The sequence below is a fragment of the Aulonocara stuartgranti genome, assembly GCF_965226115.1.
Source record: "Aulonocara stuartgranti genome assembly, chromosome: 20".
In the NCBI taxonomy this organism is placed as follows: Eukaryota; Metazoa; Chordata; class Actinopteri; order Cichliformes; family Cichlidae; genus Aulonocara; species Aulonocara stuartgranti.
Window position 1 is genome coordinate 9,342,481 of NC_138956.1, and position 20,690 is coordinate 9,363,170.

The 20,690-nt window shown below is 43.9% G+C and overlaps 1 protein-coding gene across 1 annotated transcript in view; it reads left to right on the forward strand.

Annotated features, from left to right (window-relative positions):
- The window catches only part of mtcl2 (microtubule crosslinking factor 2), an 88,062-nt gene that overhangs the window by 52,164 nt on the left and 15,208 nt on the right, over positions 1 to 20,690 (forward strand). Inside the window, exons 5-15 of the mRNA XM_082518727.1 lie at positions 807 to 869; positions 3,347 to 3,514; positions 5,033 to 5,186; positions 6,139 to 6,709; positions 11,537 to 11,837; positions 12,149 to 12,370; positions 14,599 to 14,736; positions 17,155 to 17,268; positions 17,420 to 17,650; positions 17,864 to 17,980; positions 18,061 to 18,228. Of these exons, the coding sequence (XP_082374853.1) occupies positions 807 to 869; positions 3,347 to 3,514; positions 5,033 to 5,186; positions 6,139 to 6,709; positions 11,537 to 11,837; positions 12,149 to 12,370; positions 14,599 to 14,736; positions 17,155 to 17,268; positions 17,420 to 17,650; positions 17,864 to 17,980; positions 18,061 to 18,228 (2,247 nt within the window). The remainder of the gene's footprint in view (positions 1 to 806; positions 870 to 3,346; positions 3,515 to 5,032; positions 5,187 to 6,138; positions 6,710 to 11,536; positions 11,838 to 12,148; positions 12,371 to 14,598; positions 14,737 to 17,154; positions 17,269 to 17,419; positions 17,651 to 17,863; positions 17,981 to 18,060; positions 18,229 to 20,690) is intronic.

Sequence of the window (20,690 nt, forward strand, 5' to 3'; positions counted from 1 at the left end):
TACAACGTCAATGTTTGTGCTGACACCGTTTTTTAAAAAACCAGGAATGACTAATGTCCTTATCCGGTCCACAAGTCTGATTTTGCTCTTTATGTGTGTAAAAAGGGCTTTTTCTCTGTTGTTGCCTTTCACACTTTAAGTCCTTGACATTTATACATTGTGACTGCTCTTGTAGTAGTAGAGAAAACCCAATTTGTTCTACCCATGCATCTTTTTGTGGCAGCAATCTCAGTCCTACCTTTAAGCCTCAATAAACTCTGAATTGGTTTTAAAAGAAAGGGAAAAAAATCATTTGAAAGGAAAACTACACTGCACTATGCTGTAAATGGAATTTTTAATGTCTCTAACTTGGATGTTTTGACATAGGAATCTGAAGAGATTGATTTTGTACAGCTTAAACAAACACAACAGGACATGGTAATTAGTGGACCTAAAAGATGCTCGCAGTCCAATGTGGTCACGTTTGGTCGAAGCCAGGGTAGCTGTTTTTCTGGTATTTATGTTTAATTTAAGGATTTAAGTCTCCAGACTGCGGCTTCATGCAGTTACACTGACTTAAATCTGTTATTTAGTGATATTAAAGTGCAAAAGAACCCAAAAATGACGTCCCATTTGCGGCACAAAACAATCCTAATCTGTTTTTGTCTTGATGCTGACAGTTGAGATTACCACTTTTTGATGGCCCTAAGTCCCTGCTCTCTCCTCTTCATTTCAGCCTGAGTCCGTTCTTCATTTTATTGAAACAGTTCACAGTCGATATGGTGTCAAGACTTACTAATGAGGCTCTGTGTGTGTCTTTGTTTCAGAACTCCCAGAAGAAACGAGGAGCACGACCCAACAACAAACCTGACAAAAAGCTCGCCGCACAGGTAAGAACCAAGCACGCACACGTCTGTGTTTTCCTCCAGAAGGTTTAACAAATCAATACAAGACACAATGTGTTGCAGCTTGGGACACTTATAGCAGGAGAGCAAGTGGCATGAGAAGTTACGTCTGTAGGTTTCAGGGACGGAGGGAAACCTTTACAGAACTATACCACTCTTTGCGAACACAGAGTATAACTCCTCCAAAAGCATCTGCAAGGCTGTGATATAATACAACTTTCTTTAATAGATAAACACTCATTCAGGATATTTCTATTTCTTACAGCGAAGCTCCATTCCTGCCTGTCCAGACATCCACAGCTAACGATAACAGCTAAAGATATGAAATATAGATATTAAACTGTATCATATTGTGGTGTAGCTTTTAGTGTCAGCATCGCCGCAGGCAACTGTCACCTCTCTGGGAATGTAATCACATGTGCTGCAGGTGGGCTATGACTGTTATTAGCCCTGATCAAGCAGGAAAAACAGAACAGCGCTGAAATAATTATGAAAAGCTGCCCTCCATGAACGTTCCCAGACATAAATCATACCCTGCACTAGAGTATGATATTGTAAAGCGTAACATGCATATGGAACATGCCATGAGGAGTTGTTATGGTCTCATTTTTATGATGACTAATTTTTATGTGGTTAATAATTGAAAACAGGCAAACAAATAAATTTGAATGCGGATATTTTAGTCACCACTAGAAAAACCCTAACATCTCCTCCGTACGTCTTATTATTTGTTTCAGTCCAAACCTTCACTTGTGTTTTAAGCTTCAGAATAGACGCTGAATGTGTCAAGTTAGGAAACTTCTCATCCTTTCTGTGTTTTGGCCTTACAACTCATGACTTTGTTGTTTGCGCGTCTCTGCTTATTTTGAGCGATTTCCTCTGGGGATCACACTCTTAGCTATCCAAACGGGCTGCTTGCAGTTTGAAGCAGACAGATCAGCAGTTCCCTTCTTCCTTCTCATCTTTACTCTTCTCCATCTTGTCCTGCAGGTGTTTGTACTTCCTGTAATCCTTATCTACTCAGTTCTTGTTTGCTTGGGGAATACAGCTCAAGTCTCAAGATTACACTTTCAGTCTCTCCTTCCTTTTGATTCTGTAGCTTTTTCCTCCACTGTTTTTGAGTCGATCCCCCCTCATTAATCTTCTGAGTCATTAGAAGAGTTTAAACACCGCCCAAAGAATGTGAAAACAGGGACTAAAGAAGTAAGTGGTGTAGGAGCTCAGGTTTTACACAAGAACAAACTACACAGATGCAGAATAAAAACTCAGCAGGCTAACAAATCACCACAGAAGGTGTTTGCAGTGAAGGTAATTATCTACACCGCCATCTCTCTGGCTGCTAACACAAGCCGGGCCCGGGCTCCCATTCCAAGCCACATACCATAAATGGCTGTAAATTCGCCGGCCCTCGTCGAGCTTAATGTGGTTGGAATCGCTCCACAGGCCGTAAAACAAATACAACCACGGAGCTGCATCTGAGGAATGGCTGCACGGGGTCACCTCAGGTCGACAAGGCTTAGTACTGAGTTTAGGATAACAGCACAGGAAAATTGAATCAGGTTATTATACAGCACTTGTGGTTTTATATAGTTATTTTGAGAGACTATAAAGACCTTAAAAAAGGGACCATAATGTTTCACCATTAGCCAGCATGGCCTTAATGTTGCACTGTCTTGTTTAGTTTTTTTCTTTTTTACCAGCAAGCTGACAGAAATACAGAGCCCAAGATATTAAACTTATCAACATCAGAATATAAACCAGTCCTCAGATGATTCACCTTAACCTCTAATGTCATCCACGTCTCAGTCTGGATGGATCTAAAGGTTGCATTCTGTTCATGAAGTGATCTGACCGGTTCTCTTGTTGTGTGTCTGAGTGTGTCTGCAGCTTTGACTTTGTGTGTGTCACTTCGTTCAGCTCTGTATAACCTCTGTCAAAGCTCGACTGTCTGTCGTCGTTACTCACTGAACCTTATCTACTCTTTTTTTCTCTCATTTACTTGTCTTCATTCACTTTTCCATTAAAGTTTTTGCATAAATTATACTAATGGAGCATTATTTAATTATCTTTTTGTTATCATGTATTTATTGTAACACATATAACACAGCTTAATAACAGCTAATTATATTTTTATGACTTTCTAATCATATGATGGACTGCCGTTGCATTTTTACAATTACACTGAAAGGTCTGAGGGTGACTCTCAATTATATCTTAGACCCAAACAACCGGTGCCTTTATTAAATGTATGTGATTTAATTATTTTCATCATTTGGTCATATGCACTTTTGAATCTGAATTAATTTTTATTTTTAATGCAGATGATTCGATACTCAAATGACGACACAGCCCTCTGACATTTCCATAATGCGCTTGTATGCATTTTGGTGTCTTTGTGATGCAGCACTTTTTATAGCATCATCACCTTTGTGCTCTCTTTTCGTCTTGTCCCGTCGCTGCAGGAGGACAGTTCAGACCTGAAATGTCAACTCCACTTTGCCAAAGAGGAATCAGCCCTGATGTGCAAGAAGCTGACCAAACTGGTGAAGGACAGCGAGGCCATGAAGGAGGAGCTGGCCAAGTACAGGTCGCTCTACGGAGACATCAATGCCTCCCTCACTGTGGAGGAGGTGAGGAAACGATGGGGCTCCTTGACAATTTGCTACAGAGACATTTGAGCCAGTTTGCATTATCTAAAATTAAAGCATGAAGAATTAGGAGGTGAATTACTTTTCTCTGCTCATCTCTAGAGATGGACCGATCCGATATTACGTATCGGTATCGGTCCGATACTGACCTAAATTACTGGATCGGATATCGGAGAAAAATAAAAAATGTAATCCGATCCATTAAATATCACGAAAGCACCTCACAAAACTTGCAACAAGCCGTAACTCACCTCAGAACGTTAGCACGTCGGAGCAGTATGCGTCACGTGATAGAGCGGCTGTGGCATGCGGGACCTGTCGGTGGTCTGGATAGCATGTGGAGCTTCGCTAGCAACCTGGCATTTCATCTCCGACAAAGTTATCCCGAGAGAAGTAAAGCAAGTGTGTAAGTCCATCTCTGAATGTTTGTAAAGCATTCCTGCGTTAAGCTTAACAAGCGACTGCCTCTCGCTCTCCGGCTGCTACTTCAATCATGAAACTGCTTAACGATCAGCTGATCGGCTTTTCTGTCGCGAGTCCGTGTCTCTTGTTTGTTTTTGGCCCACTTTGCACCAGAAAGAGGAAACCAGCGGCTGAACAACAGCAGCACGTTTAAGCTTGATCAGCTGTTGTTAGAATTTATTTAATATTTCTTTCTACTCCAGGATCTTTTTCTACGTAGCTGACGCTGGTAACTGTGCAGGGGCGGATCTAACAAAGTTTAGCCAGGGGGGCCGATAGGGCATGAACAGGGAAAAGGGGGCACAAAGACATACTTTTCTTTCTTATTCTCATTTAAAATGTCCAGCTTTTAATAAATAATTATCTGACACCCAAAGTTTTAATTTGATGTAAAATGAATAGAAGTCAATTACTGTATATAGTGACTATTAAGTCTAATATATATACCCTAGTAAGCTATAGTACTTTTTCCTTTGGGAAGGTACCATCTGTGCAGTCTGCAATTTTGTTGAAGAAAGATGTTGAATCTATTTAATATTTCTTGAAAAATAATTGATTTCTGTGCATTTTCTTTCACACTGCATCAAATTAAGGTTGATTACGTCGATTAAGCATCATGAGGTGGCGCGTGAGGGGTGGTTCCTTATTTTTTATTTATTTATTTTTGTTGTTGCTGGGAGTTGGAACCCTATTAGTTAGGTTGCTTAATATTTACGCTAAGTACTCTTTAAAATACCAGAATAGGGAGGATGGTGTAGGTTTAAGTTTATTAGATTGATCAGTATTGCTGAACTATGAAATATTTTTTTTGTATACAGGTATAACAGAATAGCTTTAGTGTAGTTGTTGTTTTAAACTTGAGTATGAACTTGCAGACTTGCAAAATGCAGCAAGATATTTAAAAAACAGTTTTGTTGATTAAAAAACACTATATCGGATTCATATCGGTATCGGCAGATATCCAAATTTATGATATCGGTATCGGTATCGGACATAAAAAAGTGGTATCGTGCCATCTCTACTCATCTCATCTGTAAGGTTGCTGACTCCCCCCACACCCGTGAGGCAGAAATCAGAGTCCACCTAAAGCTGGTCGAGGAGGAGGCTAACCTACTGAGTCGACGCATTGTGGAGCTGGAGGTGGAGAACAGGGGGCTACGGGCTGAGATGGACGACATGAAGGGCCCGCAAGGTGGTTTGTCTCATCGTTTAATTATTCTGTGGTCCATTTTTCATCTGATCTTCCACCTGCTTGGAGGTGGAGATTATCTTAAATCAGCAGGAAACATTTTGTATTTAGAAATCTTACATAGGAAGTGGCTAGATTAGGAAAAAGACATATGCTGGTATGCTGGCTCCTTTCAGTAAATAATGACCTTATATATACTTGTGTCTGTCACATATTGCATAACATTAGCTGAGGCATGCCAAGCCAGATACATGAGCTGATGTTAGCTGATCTCAGTGCTGGCCCACTTCAGTTGTAAACTTTGTAGATATCCAAGCCTCTTTGCAACCCACCTGCACTTTAGCTGCTCCTTGTGAAGGTGTATCTGACTTAAACAACATCATGGGTTTGGGTTTTTTTTGCCTTTTACCTGGTCTGTTTTGTACTCTGGGCTCTCCATGCTGCTCTCCCTGCCTCAGGCTTTAAATGTATGTGCACAGAAGGGCAGGAAGGTATGCTTTCCCTTAGGCTTTCAAGGGCAGACAGAGCCATACTGCTCATATAAAATACTGCAGATGGATATAACGTTTTCTTTACTGAAGTTGAAAAACTGGATACTAAAGTGATTAAATTCCTGACTAAAGTAAGGCAGATTTTTGTAAAAGCCAACCCAGTGACCTAAAAGCTCAGGCTTATATGTATATTAGGTCCTTAGCTTCTTTATTTTAATTTTTTTCTTTTCATTTTATATTGTTAAATTGCTTTTGAGACTGTTTTGTAAATTCAGTGATTTTGCTGCTGGGATGATAAGATTGATATGTCCTTGTTAGCTGTGTAGTAAAGATGAGGCTAGAGTCAGTAGCCAGTTAGTATACAGTGCAAAGACTCAAGGAAGATACCAAAAGTATGTTATTATTTTTTTAAATTTTTGCCCTTGTTTGTTTTAGCATCTAACTTTTATTGCTTTTCCCCTTAGATGGTCCTCAAGAGCTCAGTGGTGTTGGCGGCGGTCTTGGGGCAGCGCTTGGCCTCACAGCAGGGGCCATGGTGCTTGGCGGCGGGGCTTCATCTGAAAACGTCATGGAGCTCCAGAGACACCTGCAGTTTGTGGAGGAAGAGGCAGAGCTGCTGAGGAGGTCTCTCATTGAGATGGAGGAACAAAATAAACTTCTGATGAACGAGATAAACCGCTATAAATCTGAGCTCCCGCCTCCTGCATCCGCGCTGTCGTCCAACTCATTAATGTCGCTGACAGACGGGATGCTCAACGACAGTCCGGTGCACACGTTACAGGAAGGGTCGGTGCTTATCAGCACTGACACCCCGACTCAGGAGGAGGAGCTCCGACTGGCGACGCTTCAGATTGGAGAACTAAGCGGGAAGGTGAAGAAGCTTCAGTATGAGAATCGCGTGCTTCTGTCCAACCTACAGCGCTGTGATCTGGCTTCCTATCACTCTCCCACCTCTTCATCCTCCTCCTCTTCATTAAGACTGGCTCTGGAGACGGATGCAGAGGCTGGAGACTCAGCTGAGTGCCTCCCCAGCAGGTAATTTCATATTTTCTCTTTTCCTGTTCGGTTTTCAACATTTTTGGGTGGAACTGAGTGGAACTCAAAAATGATCAAGAGAAAGTCACCATCAAAAACCAGATTTGTCATAATACAGCCATCAAACTGGGCCTCAGTCTGATAACAAGACTTAGGCCCCATCCCAGCCTCCACACTTACAGTGGGGCAAAAAAGTATTTAGTCAGCCACCGATTGTGCAAGTTCCCCCACCTAAAATGATGACAGAGGTCAGTAATTTGCACCAGAGGTACACTTCAACTGTGAGAGACAGAATGTGAAAAAAAAATCCATGAATTCACATGGTAGGATTTGTAAAGAATTTATTCGTAAATTAGGGTGGAAAATAAGTATTTGGTCACCTCAAACAAGGAAAATCTCTGGCTCTCACAGACCTGTAACGTCTTCTGTAAGAAGCTTTTCTGTCCCCCACTCGTTACCTGTATGAATGGCACCTGTTTGAACTCATCATCTGTATAAAAGACACCTGTCCACAGTCTCAAACAGTCAGACTCCAAACTCCGCCATGGCCAAGACCAAAGAGCTTTCGAAGGACACCAGGAAAAGTATTGTAGACCTGCACCAGACTGGGAAGAGTGAATCTACAATAGGCAAGCAGCTTGGTGTGAAAAAATCAACTGTGGGAGCAATCATCAGAAAATGGAAGACATACAAGACCACTGATAATCTCCCTCGATCTGGGGCTCCACGCAAGATCTCATCCCGTGGGGTCAAAATGATCATGAGAACGGTGAGCAAAGATCCCAGAACCACACGGGGGGACCTGGTGAATGACCTGCAGAGAGCTGGGACCAAAGTAACAAAGGTCACCATCAGTAACACACTACAACGGCAGGGAATCAAATCCCGCAGTGCCAGACGTGTTGCGCTGCTGAAGCCAGTGCATGTCCAGGCCCGTCTGAAGTTTGCCAGAGAGCACATGGATGATACAGCAGAGGATTGGGAGAATGTCATGTGGTCAGATGAAACCAAAGTAGAACTTTTTGGTATAAACTCAACTCGTCGTGTTTGGAGGAAGAAGAATACTGAGTTGCATCCCAAGAACACCATACCTACTGTGAAGCATGGGGGTGGAAACATCATGCTATGGGGCTGTTTTTCTGCCAAGGGGACAGGACGACTGATCCGTGTTAAGGACAGAATGAATGGGGCCATGTATCGTGAGATTTTGAGCCAAAACCTCCTTCCATCAGTGAGAACTTTGAAGATGAAACGAGGCTGGGTCTTCCAACATGACAATGATCCAAAACACACCGCCCGGGCAACAAAGGAGTGGCTCCGTAAGAAGCATTTGAAAGTCCTGGAGTGGCCTAGCCAGTCTCCAGACCTCAACCCCATAGAAAATCTGTGGCGGGAGTTGAAAGTCCGTGTTGCTCGGCGACAGCCCCAAAACATCACTGCTCTCGAGAAGATCTGCATGGAGGAATGGGCCAAAATACCAGCTACTGTGTGTGCAAACCTGGTAAAGACCTATAGTAGACGTTTGACCTCTGTTATTGCCAACAAAGGTTATGTTACAAAGTATTGAGTTGTATTTTTGTTATTGACCAAATACTTATTTTCCACCCTGATTTACGAATAAATTCTTTACAAATCCTACCATGTGGATTCATGGATTTTTTTTTCACATTCTGTCTCTCACAGTTGAAGTGTACCTCTGGTGCAAATTACTGACCTCTGTCATCATTTTAGGTGGGGGAACTTGCACAATCGGTGGCTGACTAAATACTTTTTTGCCCCACTGTACAGATTTTGAGTCACGTTTTCTTTCAATTGTGAGGTCTCCCTCCCTCTTCCCGCTCCACCACAACCACCCACACATGCAGGGCCTTGGAGTAGGGGTATGTCACCAGGGTGCAGGGGAGGCTACCCCCCCCCCCCCCCCCTCCCTCTGTCCCCTTCTGGCTGCCTCTGCCTCAATTTTATCCCACAACTTAGACATTCACATTACTCACACTCTCATTACACATACATATAGGATCTTGGGGGTGGGCACGATACACGGAGTCCAAAGTACCATCAGGGTGTACACCCCACCCCTGGCATCGTTGCCCACCTCTCAATTTTAAATACACGTAGACATTGAGGGCTAGCAGGAGGGACCATGCGCTTACCTGCTGCTCTCCGGCAGGTAGCTCCAAGCCCTCCTGGGTTTTAAATGCACCTTAGAACACACATGCATCAACATTACAATGAGCGGGTGGAGGGAGGTTCGGAGTCTTCTCTCACCCCCGTTCTCTGCGACCTGCTGGAGCAGGGGGGCTAGGAGGAGGAGTTGGCCGTCCGACTGCGGTCTGGAGTGTGGGGCCTTCCTGCTGCTGCGGAGTCGGGGCGGTCTGCCTCCCCCCACCGCAGGGAAAAGGGAAACACCACCTGGGTCTGGGTGCAGTTCCCCCCTCCAGGGGCGGGGGCACCTAGACCCGGTTTGTAGAGTACGCTTGGGGAGTGTGATCGTGTGTACAACGTCTCTTTATGTCTGTCTCCACGTTGGTTGAGTGTGGAGTAAGTGCATATGAGAGCATGAGGGTGGGAATGGATGTTTGTATCTGTGTGTGGCTGTATGTCTGTGTCTATATGTCAGGTTGGGTGTCAGGCGCCACCTCTCTGGGGACATCTCAGGCCCTCCAAGGTTTGGAGGCCTATCTCCCCCTACCACCACTTCCCCTGCCAGTGGCGGACCCCCTCAGACATCGGTGCGTTGGTGGTTCTTTGTGTCCGGGGATGGGCGTCCAGGTACACACCGGCTCACTCCTTGGCGGCCGCTTATCGGGGCCTGGAGCCTGGGGCTCGCTCGGGCCACTTCGGAGGTGGGGTGCCCCCGGCCTCTCGGCCTGGGGCTCGGTCACTCAGGCGCAGCTGGCTGCCGGCGGAGCTCACGGGCGCGTCACTGCAACTCCCCCTGGCTTCTGCTCCGCGGCTGCTGAGTGAGCCCTCATCTGGGACTCTCCTCAGCTCTTTCCGGGACAGTGGCGCAGCTGCCCCTCTGTTGGTCTTCCTTGGTCTCTTGTGTTCTGGGGGCCTCTGGATGTCTGGAGTTTTGATCTCCTCCACACCTGCTTCACGCCCTGGAGGACGGGGCTGTGGCCCCCCCACACCCTCTAGCAGATTATTACATGAAGGAACCTTTTAAAAAAACAAAAAACAAGCGCGTCCATGCTCACAGGTGTACACACGGGTGATCACACCCACAAACTACACCCTTTTTGGCTCCTACCTCAAAGCACACTGTGTTCTGTTGATCTTATGTGCTGCACAATAATGTTTAATATTTAGTATTTACTGTCATATTCCCATATATCATTGTGATGTTGTTTATTCTATTACTCTTGTTCTCTTCTGCTTGCTTTCTTTTTTCTTTCTCAGCAGGTGATCCAGGTGATTGATATATGCATTTTTTTTTCTCTGCCCGTTCTGTTGGTTTTTGTCTTTTGCCCTTCTCCCCCGTCCCTCTTCTCAGCTGTTTCTCTTTCCCTCTTTCTTTCTCCCCTTCTTTCCCCCAGTCAAGTCTGTCCCGTATTCAGTAAGTGAAAATAAAATAAACAATAAAAGGTGAATCAAATGGACCATTACGGCAAGGCTGGGATGGTCAGTTTGGTAAAGTAAATCCGTTGGGCATCTTTCTTTGCCTTTAGACAACATTTCTGATGGCAAAAGAGCCAAACGGGACAGGCCAAAAAAAAAAAAAAAAAAAAAAATTGTGAGGTCTTAAGGGTGTCCCACTGTGAAAATAACATGCAAAAAAACTCTAAAGTTGACTTTTTGAGTCTTTTATTTAATTTCAGTAAATCTGCATTTCTGCAAATTTTACCTAAATGGAATTACACAAATTTCATAACATTGTGGCGAAACACGGGGTTCCTGATCGTAATTATAGACGAGCAGACATAATGATAAGGAAACGATCACAGGAGCAGCCATGTTGTTCAAGTAGAACTGGTGCATTAACTAAAAAATGTAAACGAAGAAAGTCTCACGCCTTCAATTATAAGAAACATGTTGTGACGTTGTTAAGGTAACATCATTGCAATATGTCTCAAAATGCTCTATTAATACTATTTGCAGGCTCATGAACTCACACACTGCGGCACTGCTGCTGCACACACAGGCGACGTCATTCAAACCTGTGAGGGTTTCGTGTTTTGGGCGTTGGGTGAACATTAGAACTGGACTTAAGAGACTTTATGAGCCGGTGCTGCACAATGTTTTGAGTTAAATGGTAGCTCATCTGAGCATGTGAAAAAGAATGTTTTTCATATGAGTACATAGAGTCCAGTGAAAAACTGTATAAGCTGCTATCATTCAGCAGCTTATACAACAGCTTTAATAGGAGTAACTTGAAGTCATCATTTTCTGTATGACTTCCTCAGTCTCTCATATCATTGTGGAGAAATTTTGACCCACTCTTCTTTATGATGTTGCTTCGGTTCATTGGGGTTTGCAGGCTTATTGCGCAGCTCTCCTAAGCTTTTTAATCAGGTTCACGTCCGTCTCTACTTTGATTGGACCATTGCAACACTTTAATTTGCTGCTGTTTTGGGGATTCCTGTCTGGTTGCATGAGTCGGTTTGGGCTGGGCTTTAGCTGACAGACAGACAGCTTCACATTAAGGCCTAACAGCCAAATCAAAACAGTGTTAATAAAGGAATCAGAACAATATTACAGGGATTGAAAGGGAAGCATTTATCCTGTAGGGAACATCAATATGTGTTGAAATATTTTGCAAAAAGTGCAAAATATATACACCACATATCAGCTATTAATACTAAAATCTTTTTGTTTTTCCATCAGTCCACCGCAGCGCAAGGAGCCGGTAGGGGGTGAGAATGACGCCCTTGAGATTAAGGAACAGAAAAAGAAGATTGAGGACAATGCTGACGCCACAACATCGCTGCCTGTGTGCCTGGGGCAGAAGGACCATGATGCCTTGCTAGCCATGAGGGACCAGGCTCGCTTGGTTTCTACAGCTATACAGCTCCTGACCTCCCCCGAGTCTAACTGCCTCTCTTCATCCCCATCCATCTTTCACAAGGTCTGCAACAGTGAGGCAGCAGAGCCGTGTGATCTGGAGAAACCGCAGCCTCACAGCCAGGTACGTGTCCTCTGTTTTGTCTCTTGTTGTTCTTCAGATTAAAAGACACAGCTTCTCAGTAAGTTCATGAGCATTTTAAATAGTGGCAAAGTGGAGCTTTTTGCATTTCTTTGATTCAGGGTTACTGCAAGAGTGTGAAACACTAGCCTAGGAGACAAATGTCTGCTTCATTCTCTCTGGAATTTTTTTGCTACTGGTCGTGCAGCCACCTGCAGATTAAGCCCTGCAGCTCATCGTTTATCAACTCTAGCCTGTCCCTCACACAGCCAGTAATGACTGTAGGATAAGTTCAGTTATTTCTGCGTCCTCAGATCTCAGGGCTGTCTGATCTGGCCGACCATCCTCTCGTTGGTGCTCTGACCAGCAGGCTTCAGGCCCTGCACAGCCAGCTTCAGTCCTTTGTGGAGAAAGTAGACAGCCTGGGTAGGACCCCAGCGGGTGGCAGGGACCTTGAGTTGGAAGGGGAGTCGCCTTGCACCTCCACCTCCTGCTCTGGAGACGGCCAGGATCCACAGAACAGGGTGGAGGAGAAGGTAAAAGAAAAGGAACACTCCCCTTTTCTCACTAATCATCACGCTTTTCTTTTATTCCGTATGTTTTTGTTTTTTCAAGCTTTTCTGTCATTTTTCTGTTCTAGTTTATTTCTCTGTTCTTTCAGTGCCTACTGTTAGTTTGGCTGACCAGCACTCCCAGTTCCATTTCAACATGCTGCTTTAGTTTCTCCTCACGGTGAAGAATGAGCTTTACACGGCACGCTCAAATCATCCCAAACGTTAAAATAAAATTTCATGTCTTTCTCTCTTATCATTTTAAATTAACTTCAGTAATTCAAGCCCTACAGATAAGGGGAAAAACAAAGATGTCTTGACTTTGATGCAATCAGATTTGAGCTGCCAGTGTAAGCCTCTCCACGTGATGTTATCCGTGTCCTCTGCATGCCGTTGAGTTGTCTCCTAACCTGTATTTAGCTGCTGCTTTAGGCCTCAAATGGAGCCTGTTTGATGCATGCATATAGTGACATTATTAAGCTTATATAAAGTTCTGTTTAATCAATATATACCAAATACACAGAGAGAAGCCAGAAGCTGACTATAGAATAATCATCTCTTAACAGAAAATTTAAAAAAAAAAACAAAAATAGAATAATTGTGTGTGTTCTGTGTGTTTTAGTTGCTCTTCAGTTTATGACTTTATTTATATTAGTTTCTATTTACTGCACAGCGATCCATTTTTGTCACAAACACAAAATGCGGAGAACGAAAAACTCTGTGCTATTGAAATGATTAGGGACGATGTGAGAATCCAGGTTGTCCAAACTGATTTGTCGAAAGCAGCAGAAAGCCAAAGTGAAGCCGCTCTAAGAAGATTTCCAATCATGCTTCATTTGAAACGCTCCACTCGGAAGTTCTTGGCGCACAGTCAATTGTCACACACTGAGGATTTACTCTCAGCACCAAATGTATTTTCAACTATCAGATGGCCCATAAAAAGTCCAATATGGGATCCACGATTCTTTTAAAAAGTGCACTGGAATCAGTCGAGGCTATGGCTTTACTCGGCTGACTTGTCCTAATGTGATGAGTCGTTTTTATTTTCCCGCCATCAACTGTTGGGAATACATTTTAAAATTACATAAAATCTGATGAGACTCAAACAGTAATGTTGGGGTGGGAGGGTGGGTCAGGGGTAAATTCTACCACTGCATTACCATTTTTTCCCCCATTTGTTTAAAATTCAAGTCTTTCGTAACTTATTAGCAGACAAAATATGGAGACCTCTGGAATGTTTTGTTGTGCCTTCATGGAGAGAAATTTGTATCGACTCTGATCTGATCGAGGTGTTGCTTGGAAGCCACTGTGATGAAATTCTACGTAGTTTTAAGTGAAACTAGTAAAATGCAATGTTTAGACTCCATTAGAGGCCAATTCTGAGTTCCAACCCCCCTCCGATCTCCCTTTTCCTCCCTCTCTCCCCTCTTTCTCTCTGCACGGGCACCATATCCGATCGATTTCTGCACTTGACCTCACCCTTCCCCACCTTTCCTCAAACCTTCTTTTTGCCACTGCTCCACACATCCTCACATAACTTCCTCACCCGTCCTCTTCCTCGCACCCCTCACATCCCTTTCTTCCAACTCCTTTCACATCTTGCATCAAAACCCGTTTTTCCTCCTCCTCACCTTGTTGCCCCTCCGCTCTGACCTTTCATCCTAACTGCCTTACTCCTTCTCTTCTCCTCCCATTCGTCTTTTTCTCCCCTCTCTCCTTCTCCGTTTCCTCCTCTCCCTCCCATTGCTGTTTTTACCCCCGTCTCTCCATCCTTCATGCTCTTCCCGTTACCTTCCCTCTGTCGTGCCCCCTCAGCCGTTCATTCTACCCTCCATCCTCCTCTTCTTTCTCTTCTCCACTCTTTCCTTCTCTTCTCTGACCAAGCTCTTTTTCCTCTACATCCTCTTCTTTGTCTTGTGAGGCCCATAAGTCATTATTTGTTCTGTTTTTTTGTTTAGTTTTTATGTAATATTGTCACATTGATAGGAGCCATTTTGGTTGTATTGTTTTTTCTTATTGTTGTATTTGTTTGTCCTGCTTTCTGTCATTTCCTCTGTTTTGCTTGTTTTTGTTTGTTTGTTTGTTTGGGTTTTTTTACTCCACAATTCCTCCTCCCCCATCTCTCCCTCTCTCTCTCTCCCTCTCTCTCTCCTCTATGATTCTTTTCTGTTTGTTTTCTTTTTCTTCATTAACTTGCCCATGCATGCATGCAGCAGCCTGATTTTAGGGACCAGTTGGAGCCAGAAGCAAATGATGAAACCGAGGAGAACAGCCAATCAGACAGGAACGAGTTGCAAAATCAGGAAACCATCCAGCTGCAACATGAGGAGAAGGAGACAGATGGTGCAAAGGTGAGAGGCTCAAAAGCACAATCCGTGACATTGTGACATGCACAAAGATGCGCAGGAGGCCTGAAATTTCAGAGCTGGTCCATCTCGCGGCTGACAGCTAACACAGTTACTTAGAGCCTGGAACCAGTGCTTTAATATCAGATTTCTTACTCTCTTTTAACACTGAGTATTAATATTTATTTATCACTGAATATGTTTGTTATGTGATTGGATTTTCCACATGCGTGGGTGTACGAGGACATACTGTAGCCTGAGGTTACTGGTGCCTTACATTTGTAGCAACCTCACGCTAACAACACAGTGTTGTAAACAAACAGTGACTTCACTGTCAGCCGGGGTACTGACAGGAAGACCTTTGTCTGGTTGACTTTTTGGTGGTGTGTTTCCGTGATAAGCAAGCCTGTGTGTGTTTGCCTCTTTATCTAAGGGGGGGACTAAAATAGAATGACGGAAAAATATTGAATGCCAAATAGTAAAAATAGAGTAGAGCAGTGACAAAGCATGGGGAGAAGCCAGCATTCAGCAGAAACATGCAGTACAGTGCAAAAGTCTCGAGCCACCCCCTCGTTTCTTGAGGTCTTTTTTTGCTGCTTTCACAATAATAGTGTCTTATGGAGCGATTCATCCAAATGTAAACATTTTAGTTCAAACTGTCATCAGTATCTATAAATGAGACAGAGAGATATTACAGTGACTGTCTACAGCCATCTGTAAAACACAGTAGGGGTGCTGTCATGGTTTGGTGCAGCATTTTAATCAGTGGTGTTGTCATAAGATTGTCAACACAGAAAAGTACCACCAGATTTTATCCGCCACGCAATATCATCTGGAAAGTGGCTGATTAGCAAAAGCTTCATTTTTCCACATGACAATGACTCCAAACACACTGAGAATGAAGTAAAAGTATATCAACAGGATACCTGATCATACAATAGACCTCAGTGTTATTGAAGCATGCAAGATCATTTTGACAGAGAACAAAAAGCAGCCAACATCCAAAGAAGAGCTTTAAGAACTTTACTTTCAGTAAATCGCTGCTCCCATTTCCAAATATAAAATATAAAACATGACCGATGGGTCAGGACTTTTGTACTGTACTGCATGCTGTACAATAATAAATGGCACTGTTTATATTGTACAGGCAGTGGAGCTGGGTTTGTTGTCTTTATACTAAGCTAAGCTAGCCAAAAATAGTTTCACTGTTTGTGCATAGCATAAAGATTAGACAGCTGGATGAAGCAGTAAGAATGGCTCTGACCAAAAAATATATTAAAAAAAATCACCTATTAGCATTCAGGAATTAGCCTTTTTTTCACCTGAATACTCTGACTTTTAACTCAGTTACATTTATATAGCGCCAGTTCGCAACAAAAGTCACCTCAAGGCTGTTAATACTATGGGGGAAATACCCTACTGTATTAGAGAAAAAACCCCATCAATTAGATGATCTCCTATGAGCAAGCACTTGGCAACAGTGGGAAGATAGATTTACCGGTACCTGGTTTATTGCCATCACACATGAGGTCACACCATCAGGGGACTTAAGTCAGTGACTTAAGGCACAACTGCTGGTGATCAAGAATTGTAAAACCCTAATAACATGCTGCTTTTATATTATGGTTTTCAGCCGATTAAACAAGGCATATCATCCAGTTATTATGAGAGTGGAACTGATCCCACAAATAAAGAGAGGCTCTTAAAAGGCTAATAAATACTTGGAAAACTCTTTTTAGCATTGTATTCCAATTCAAATCACCATATTTAAAAGCATAAAAGTGTGATGAGTTATTGAAATTATTCCCAAACCTCGATACAAGATTTGCTCTGCTATTATCAGCCTCTGATGCTGTAGCGCATTTTCCGTGGGTAGCTGCCACCTTTTCAGAGTGAGTGAGTGAGTCACTGTTGGAACAGAGTTTCTGAGTAGTTTTTCTAGCTGAAGGTGAAGGCCGGGTGGTGCCCCTGATGGAGGGTGATGGAGGGCGGAAGCTGAGCCCAGTGGAGGGTGAAACAGGACATTAAGGGTACAGAAGCAGGTCGATGGATCGCACTCACTCAGCAGCCAAATGAGGCATGGGGAGAGCATGAGATCAAGCCAGTGTGTGTGTGTGTGTAGGCTTACAGCAGCTCACCACAGTTGATGTGTGATTTAAAGGCTGTTGTATCACAAACCTACCGTAATATGGATTAGGATACTCACTCTTGGCTGTTTCTTACTTTTTTCCATTTGCTTTCTTGACCACTTACCTCCCATTACGGTGTCCGTTTATCTTATTCATCATCCTTCTCTTTGATTGCTTACTTTCATCTGTTATCCTACCAACATGTGTCCCTTTCAACTGCGATTGCCATTCCTTTGTTTGTTTTCCCCTGCCTCCTTTAACGCCTCCTCACTCTTCTGTCCCGTCTTCCATGCAGCTCAGCGATCTTCAGGTTCGGCTCTCAGAAGCGGAGGAGTCGGTTCGAGGAACTCAGGAGGATCTGAAAAAAGAGAGGCAGGGTCATAAAGAAATTGCTGTTAAACTCACACAGGTCAGTTTGCACCCTTGAATACAATTGATTGTCTCAGTGATCTGTTCTGACTGGATCTAAAGATTTAACAAATTATTTAGGTGTTTTAAGAGAATGAATAGGCATTTGGTGACTGCTTGGGCTACTGTGTGTTTACTGTTGTTTCTCTTAGCTCCAGGAGGAGCATCAGAAAGCCATGCTCCGACGAGACTTCCAGCTACAGAGTCTGGGTCTCCAGGCGCGGCTTCAGAAGAAGTTGTGGTGCCAGGAGAGGACTCTGCTGGTCCAGGAGTCGCAGCACCTCAAACAGGCCCTTTTACTGCTCAGCCTCAAACTACGCTGCTTCCTCAAACAGTGGAGGCTTGGCTGCAAGAAAGACACAGAGTGGAAGGACGTCCTGGAGGTACGAGGGAGTGGAAACTGCAATCTGTGGAAGCCGGTCCATAGTTCAGTTTGCCGTTGTTTTGAGCAGAAACATTTATTTATATGAAGCTTGTCTGTGTGTAATTCTACTTTTTCTTTAAAATGTCCAAGCTTCAAGATTTAGCTTCAGGTTCCCTCTAAAATACTGGAATATGTGATCTCAGATGCTGCTGTTCTGTGATTGGTTCTTTAGATAAACAGCCTGAAAGATCTCTACCTGCTACTGGAAGAGGAGAACCTGCCGAGCCCTACCCACCAGACTGACAAGAGAGCTCCTGCAGACGAACAGCCACTCAGCCCGACTATAAAGGTCGGACAAGTGAAGCTCGTGCACACGCGCACACGCATGCTCGCACACGCTTACGTGGATTACTTGTGTTTCCCTTGCAGTCGAGCGCTGTGAGCAGCACTTTGGCAGACCTAAAGGTCGCGCTGCAGGACCTAAGCGGAGAGTTGCGACAAGAGAGACAAGGCTCACAGGAACTCACTCAACAGTTCGCAAAGGCCAAGGCATCATGGGAAGTGGAGAGGACCGAACTAAAGAGCCTCATAACACAGGTAAGGAGGAAGAAGTGCTGCTGCTGTAAAGAAGTTTCCAAACTGATCATTAGGACGCTAAACAAAAACGTGTTAATGAGGTCCAGTAATACAGAAAATGCATCGTAACGGTTCAATTTTCCTGTCCTGTAAACAGCTGGTTTAATTTCTACTGCTTGGAGTGCAAATTAGACAGATGTTGGCGTTTAACAGTCATGAGCTATTCATGCTCAGACTGTTGAGTAGAGCGAAAAGAATACTGAGCAAGGAAAAAAGTAGTGCAAGTATTAGGTGTAGGTGAAATGCCCCCAGGTCAAAATGAACTACTTCTAAATCTGAGTGATTTCTGTCACAAGCATTTTGTATAACCATACTGTACACCAGCTGGGCCACGTGTTGCTTTGAAGTGTCCGATAGTCTTTTTGACAAGTGGTTTTTAAAATTAATGGCATCCTAAGGGTTCAATTTCATCTTCTCCATCTGTCGCATGTTTTGTGTTTGTCCATTTGAGCTTTTTATCCCCCACCCCACCTCCCCCCTCCTGTGCCTTTCTGTCTTGTCTACAGGCAGTAAGTAATGGTTTTAATGTCTCCTCCCCCTTCTCCTCTCTCATTGTCTCTCCGTCTATCTCATAACAGCAGTCGAGGCGGTAATATTGTTAATTAACAGCCTCTGAGATAGAACGTTGGCTGTGTGTTACCGCCCAGTAATTGAGACGGAAAGAGAAGGAAGAGAGATAAATGAGAGGAGACGGAGAGGCCTCTTAATGTTAAGCAATTAAATGGTGAATGGTCCGTGCTTATATAGCGACTTTTAACCTTAGCTAGGTTCTACAAAGCACTTTACACACGGACACATCTGTCATGCTCTGGCCCACAGAGGACGATTACTATTATTTTGGTCCTGATCTAAGTTTGCAAAAACATATTTTCTATGTCCCGATGCATGTGGTAATTGCTACCCGGTTATAAGTTAAATTGTAAACGGTCATTAAATTACAAATACAGTTTGGAAATAAAGTCCATCACACGTGCAGTTTTCTGTTAGAACCTATAAAAGCACACGGTGATTTCAAAGGCATCTACAGAATCAGAATCAGAAAGGGTTTTATTGCCAAATGTTGAGCAGGTTTACAACATTAGGAAATTGCTGCGGTGCTTCAGTGCAAACATACTGTTATAAATACTGTTATAAATTAAGCTTAAATAGACATGAAAATAAAAATGAGAATAAGAATTAAGAGTGCTACGTAGAAAGATATATACATGAGTGCAGGTGGTGATCAGTGCAAACATGGAATGATGCAGTGAACACAGCGTAGGGTCATGTGTTAGTGGCGGGTACAGTCATATGGTTATTGTTCATGTGTCCGACAGCAGAGGGGAAGAAACTGTTCTTATGGCGAGAGGTTCTGGTGCGAATGGACCGGAGCCTCCTGCCTGAGGGGAGCAGGTCAAACAGACTGTGTCCAGGGTGAGAAGGGTCAGCTGAGATCCGAGCTGCACGCCCCAGTGTCCTGGAGGTGTACAGGTCCTGCAGAGATGGGAGTCTGCAGCCAATCACCTTCTCAGCAGAGCGCACAACACGCTGCAGTCTCTGTTTGTCCCTGACAGTGGCTCCAGCGTACCACACGGTGATGGAGGAGGTGAGGATGGACTCGATGATTGCAGTGTAGAACTGCATCGTCGTCCGTGTTGGCAGGTTGAATTTCTTCAGCTGCCTCAGGAAGTACATCCTCTGCTGGGCTTTCTTAATGACGGAGGTGATGGTGGGCTCCCACTTCAGGTCCTGGGTGATGGTGGTACCCAGGAAGCGGAATGAGTCCACAGAGGTGATGGGGGTGTCAGTCAGGATGATGGGGGGGAGTGGGGCTGTGTGCTTCCTGAAGTCCACAATAATCTCCACTGTCTTCTGGGCATTCAGCACCAGGTTGTTGTGGCTGCACCAGGACACCAGACGTTCAACCTCCCTCCTGTAGGCAGACTCATCCCCGTCCGAGATGAGTCCAATAACGGTGGTGTCATCTGCAAACTTGATTAGCTTGATTAGCTAGAAAAGCACCAAACTCCACATTTGACCTGAAATGAGATTAAAATAATGCTTGATTTGGTCCCCGTTTGTAAAGAAACAAAAGAATCCAAACAAAGACCGATGGAGGCATCAATCATTGTCATGATGAGAGAGATTCAGGTCTTGCGCTGGTGTCCAAGTCCTCTGATTGGCAGCTGGAGATGAGAGCACTGTGACGTAGATGCAGGTTGCTTCCCAAGAACAAATTTACTGACACACGATTGCTGCCTTAATCAAAGATTGACTCCACCTGGCTGTGATTCATTACGGGTGAGGCAATTTATTGCATTGCCAAAGCATGCGCACACTTAAGAAACATTTATTGCATCTGAACATTTTCCACCTTATCACAAATGTTCTCAGAATGACAAACGAACATCTGTGCTACACATTTACACCCTTATTCCCCTTCC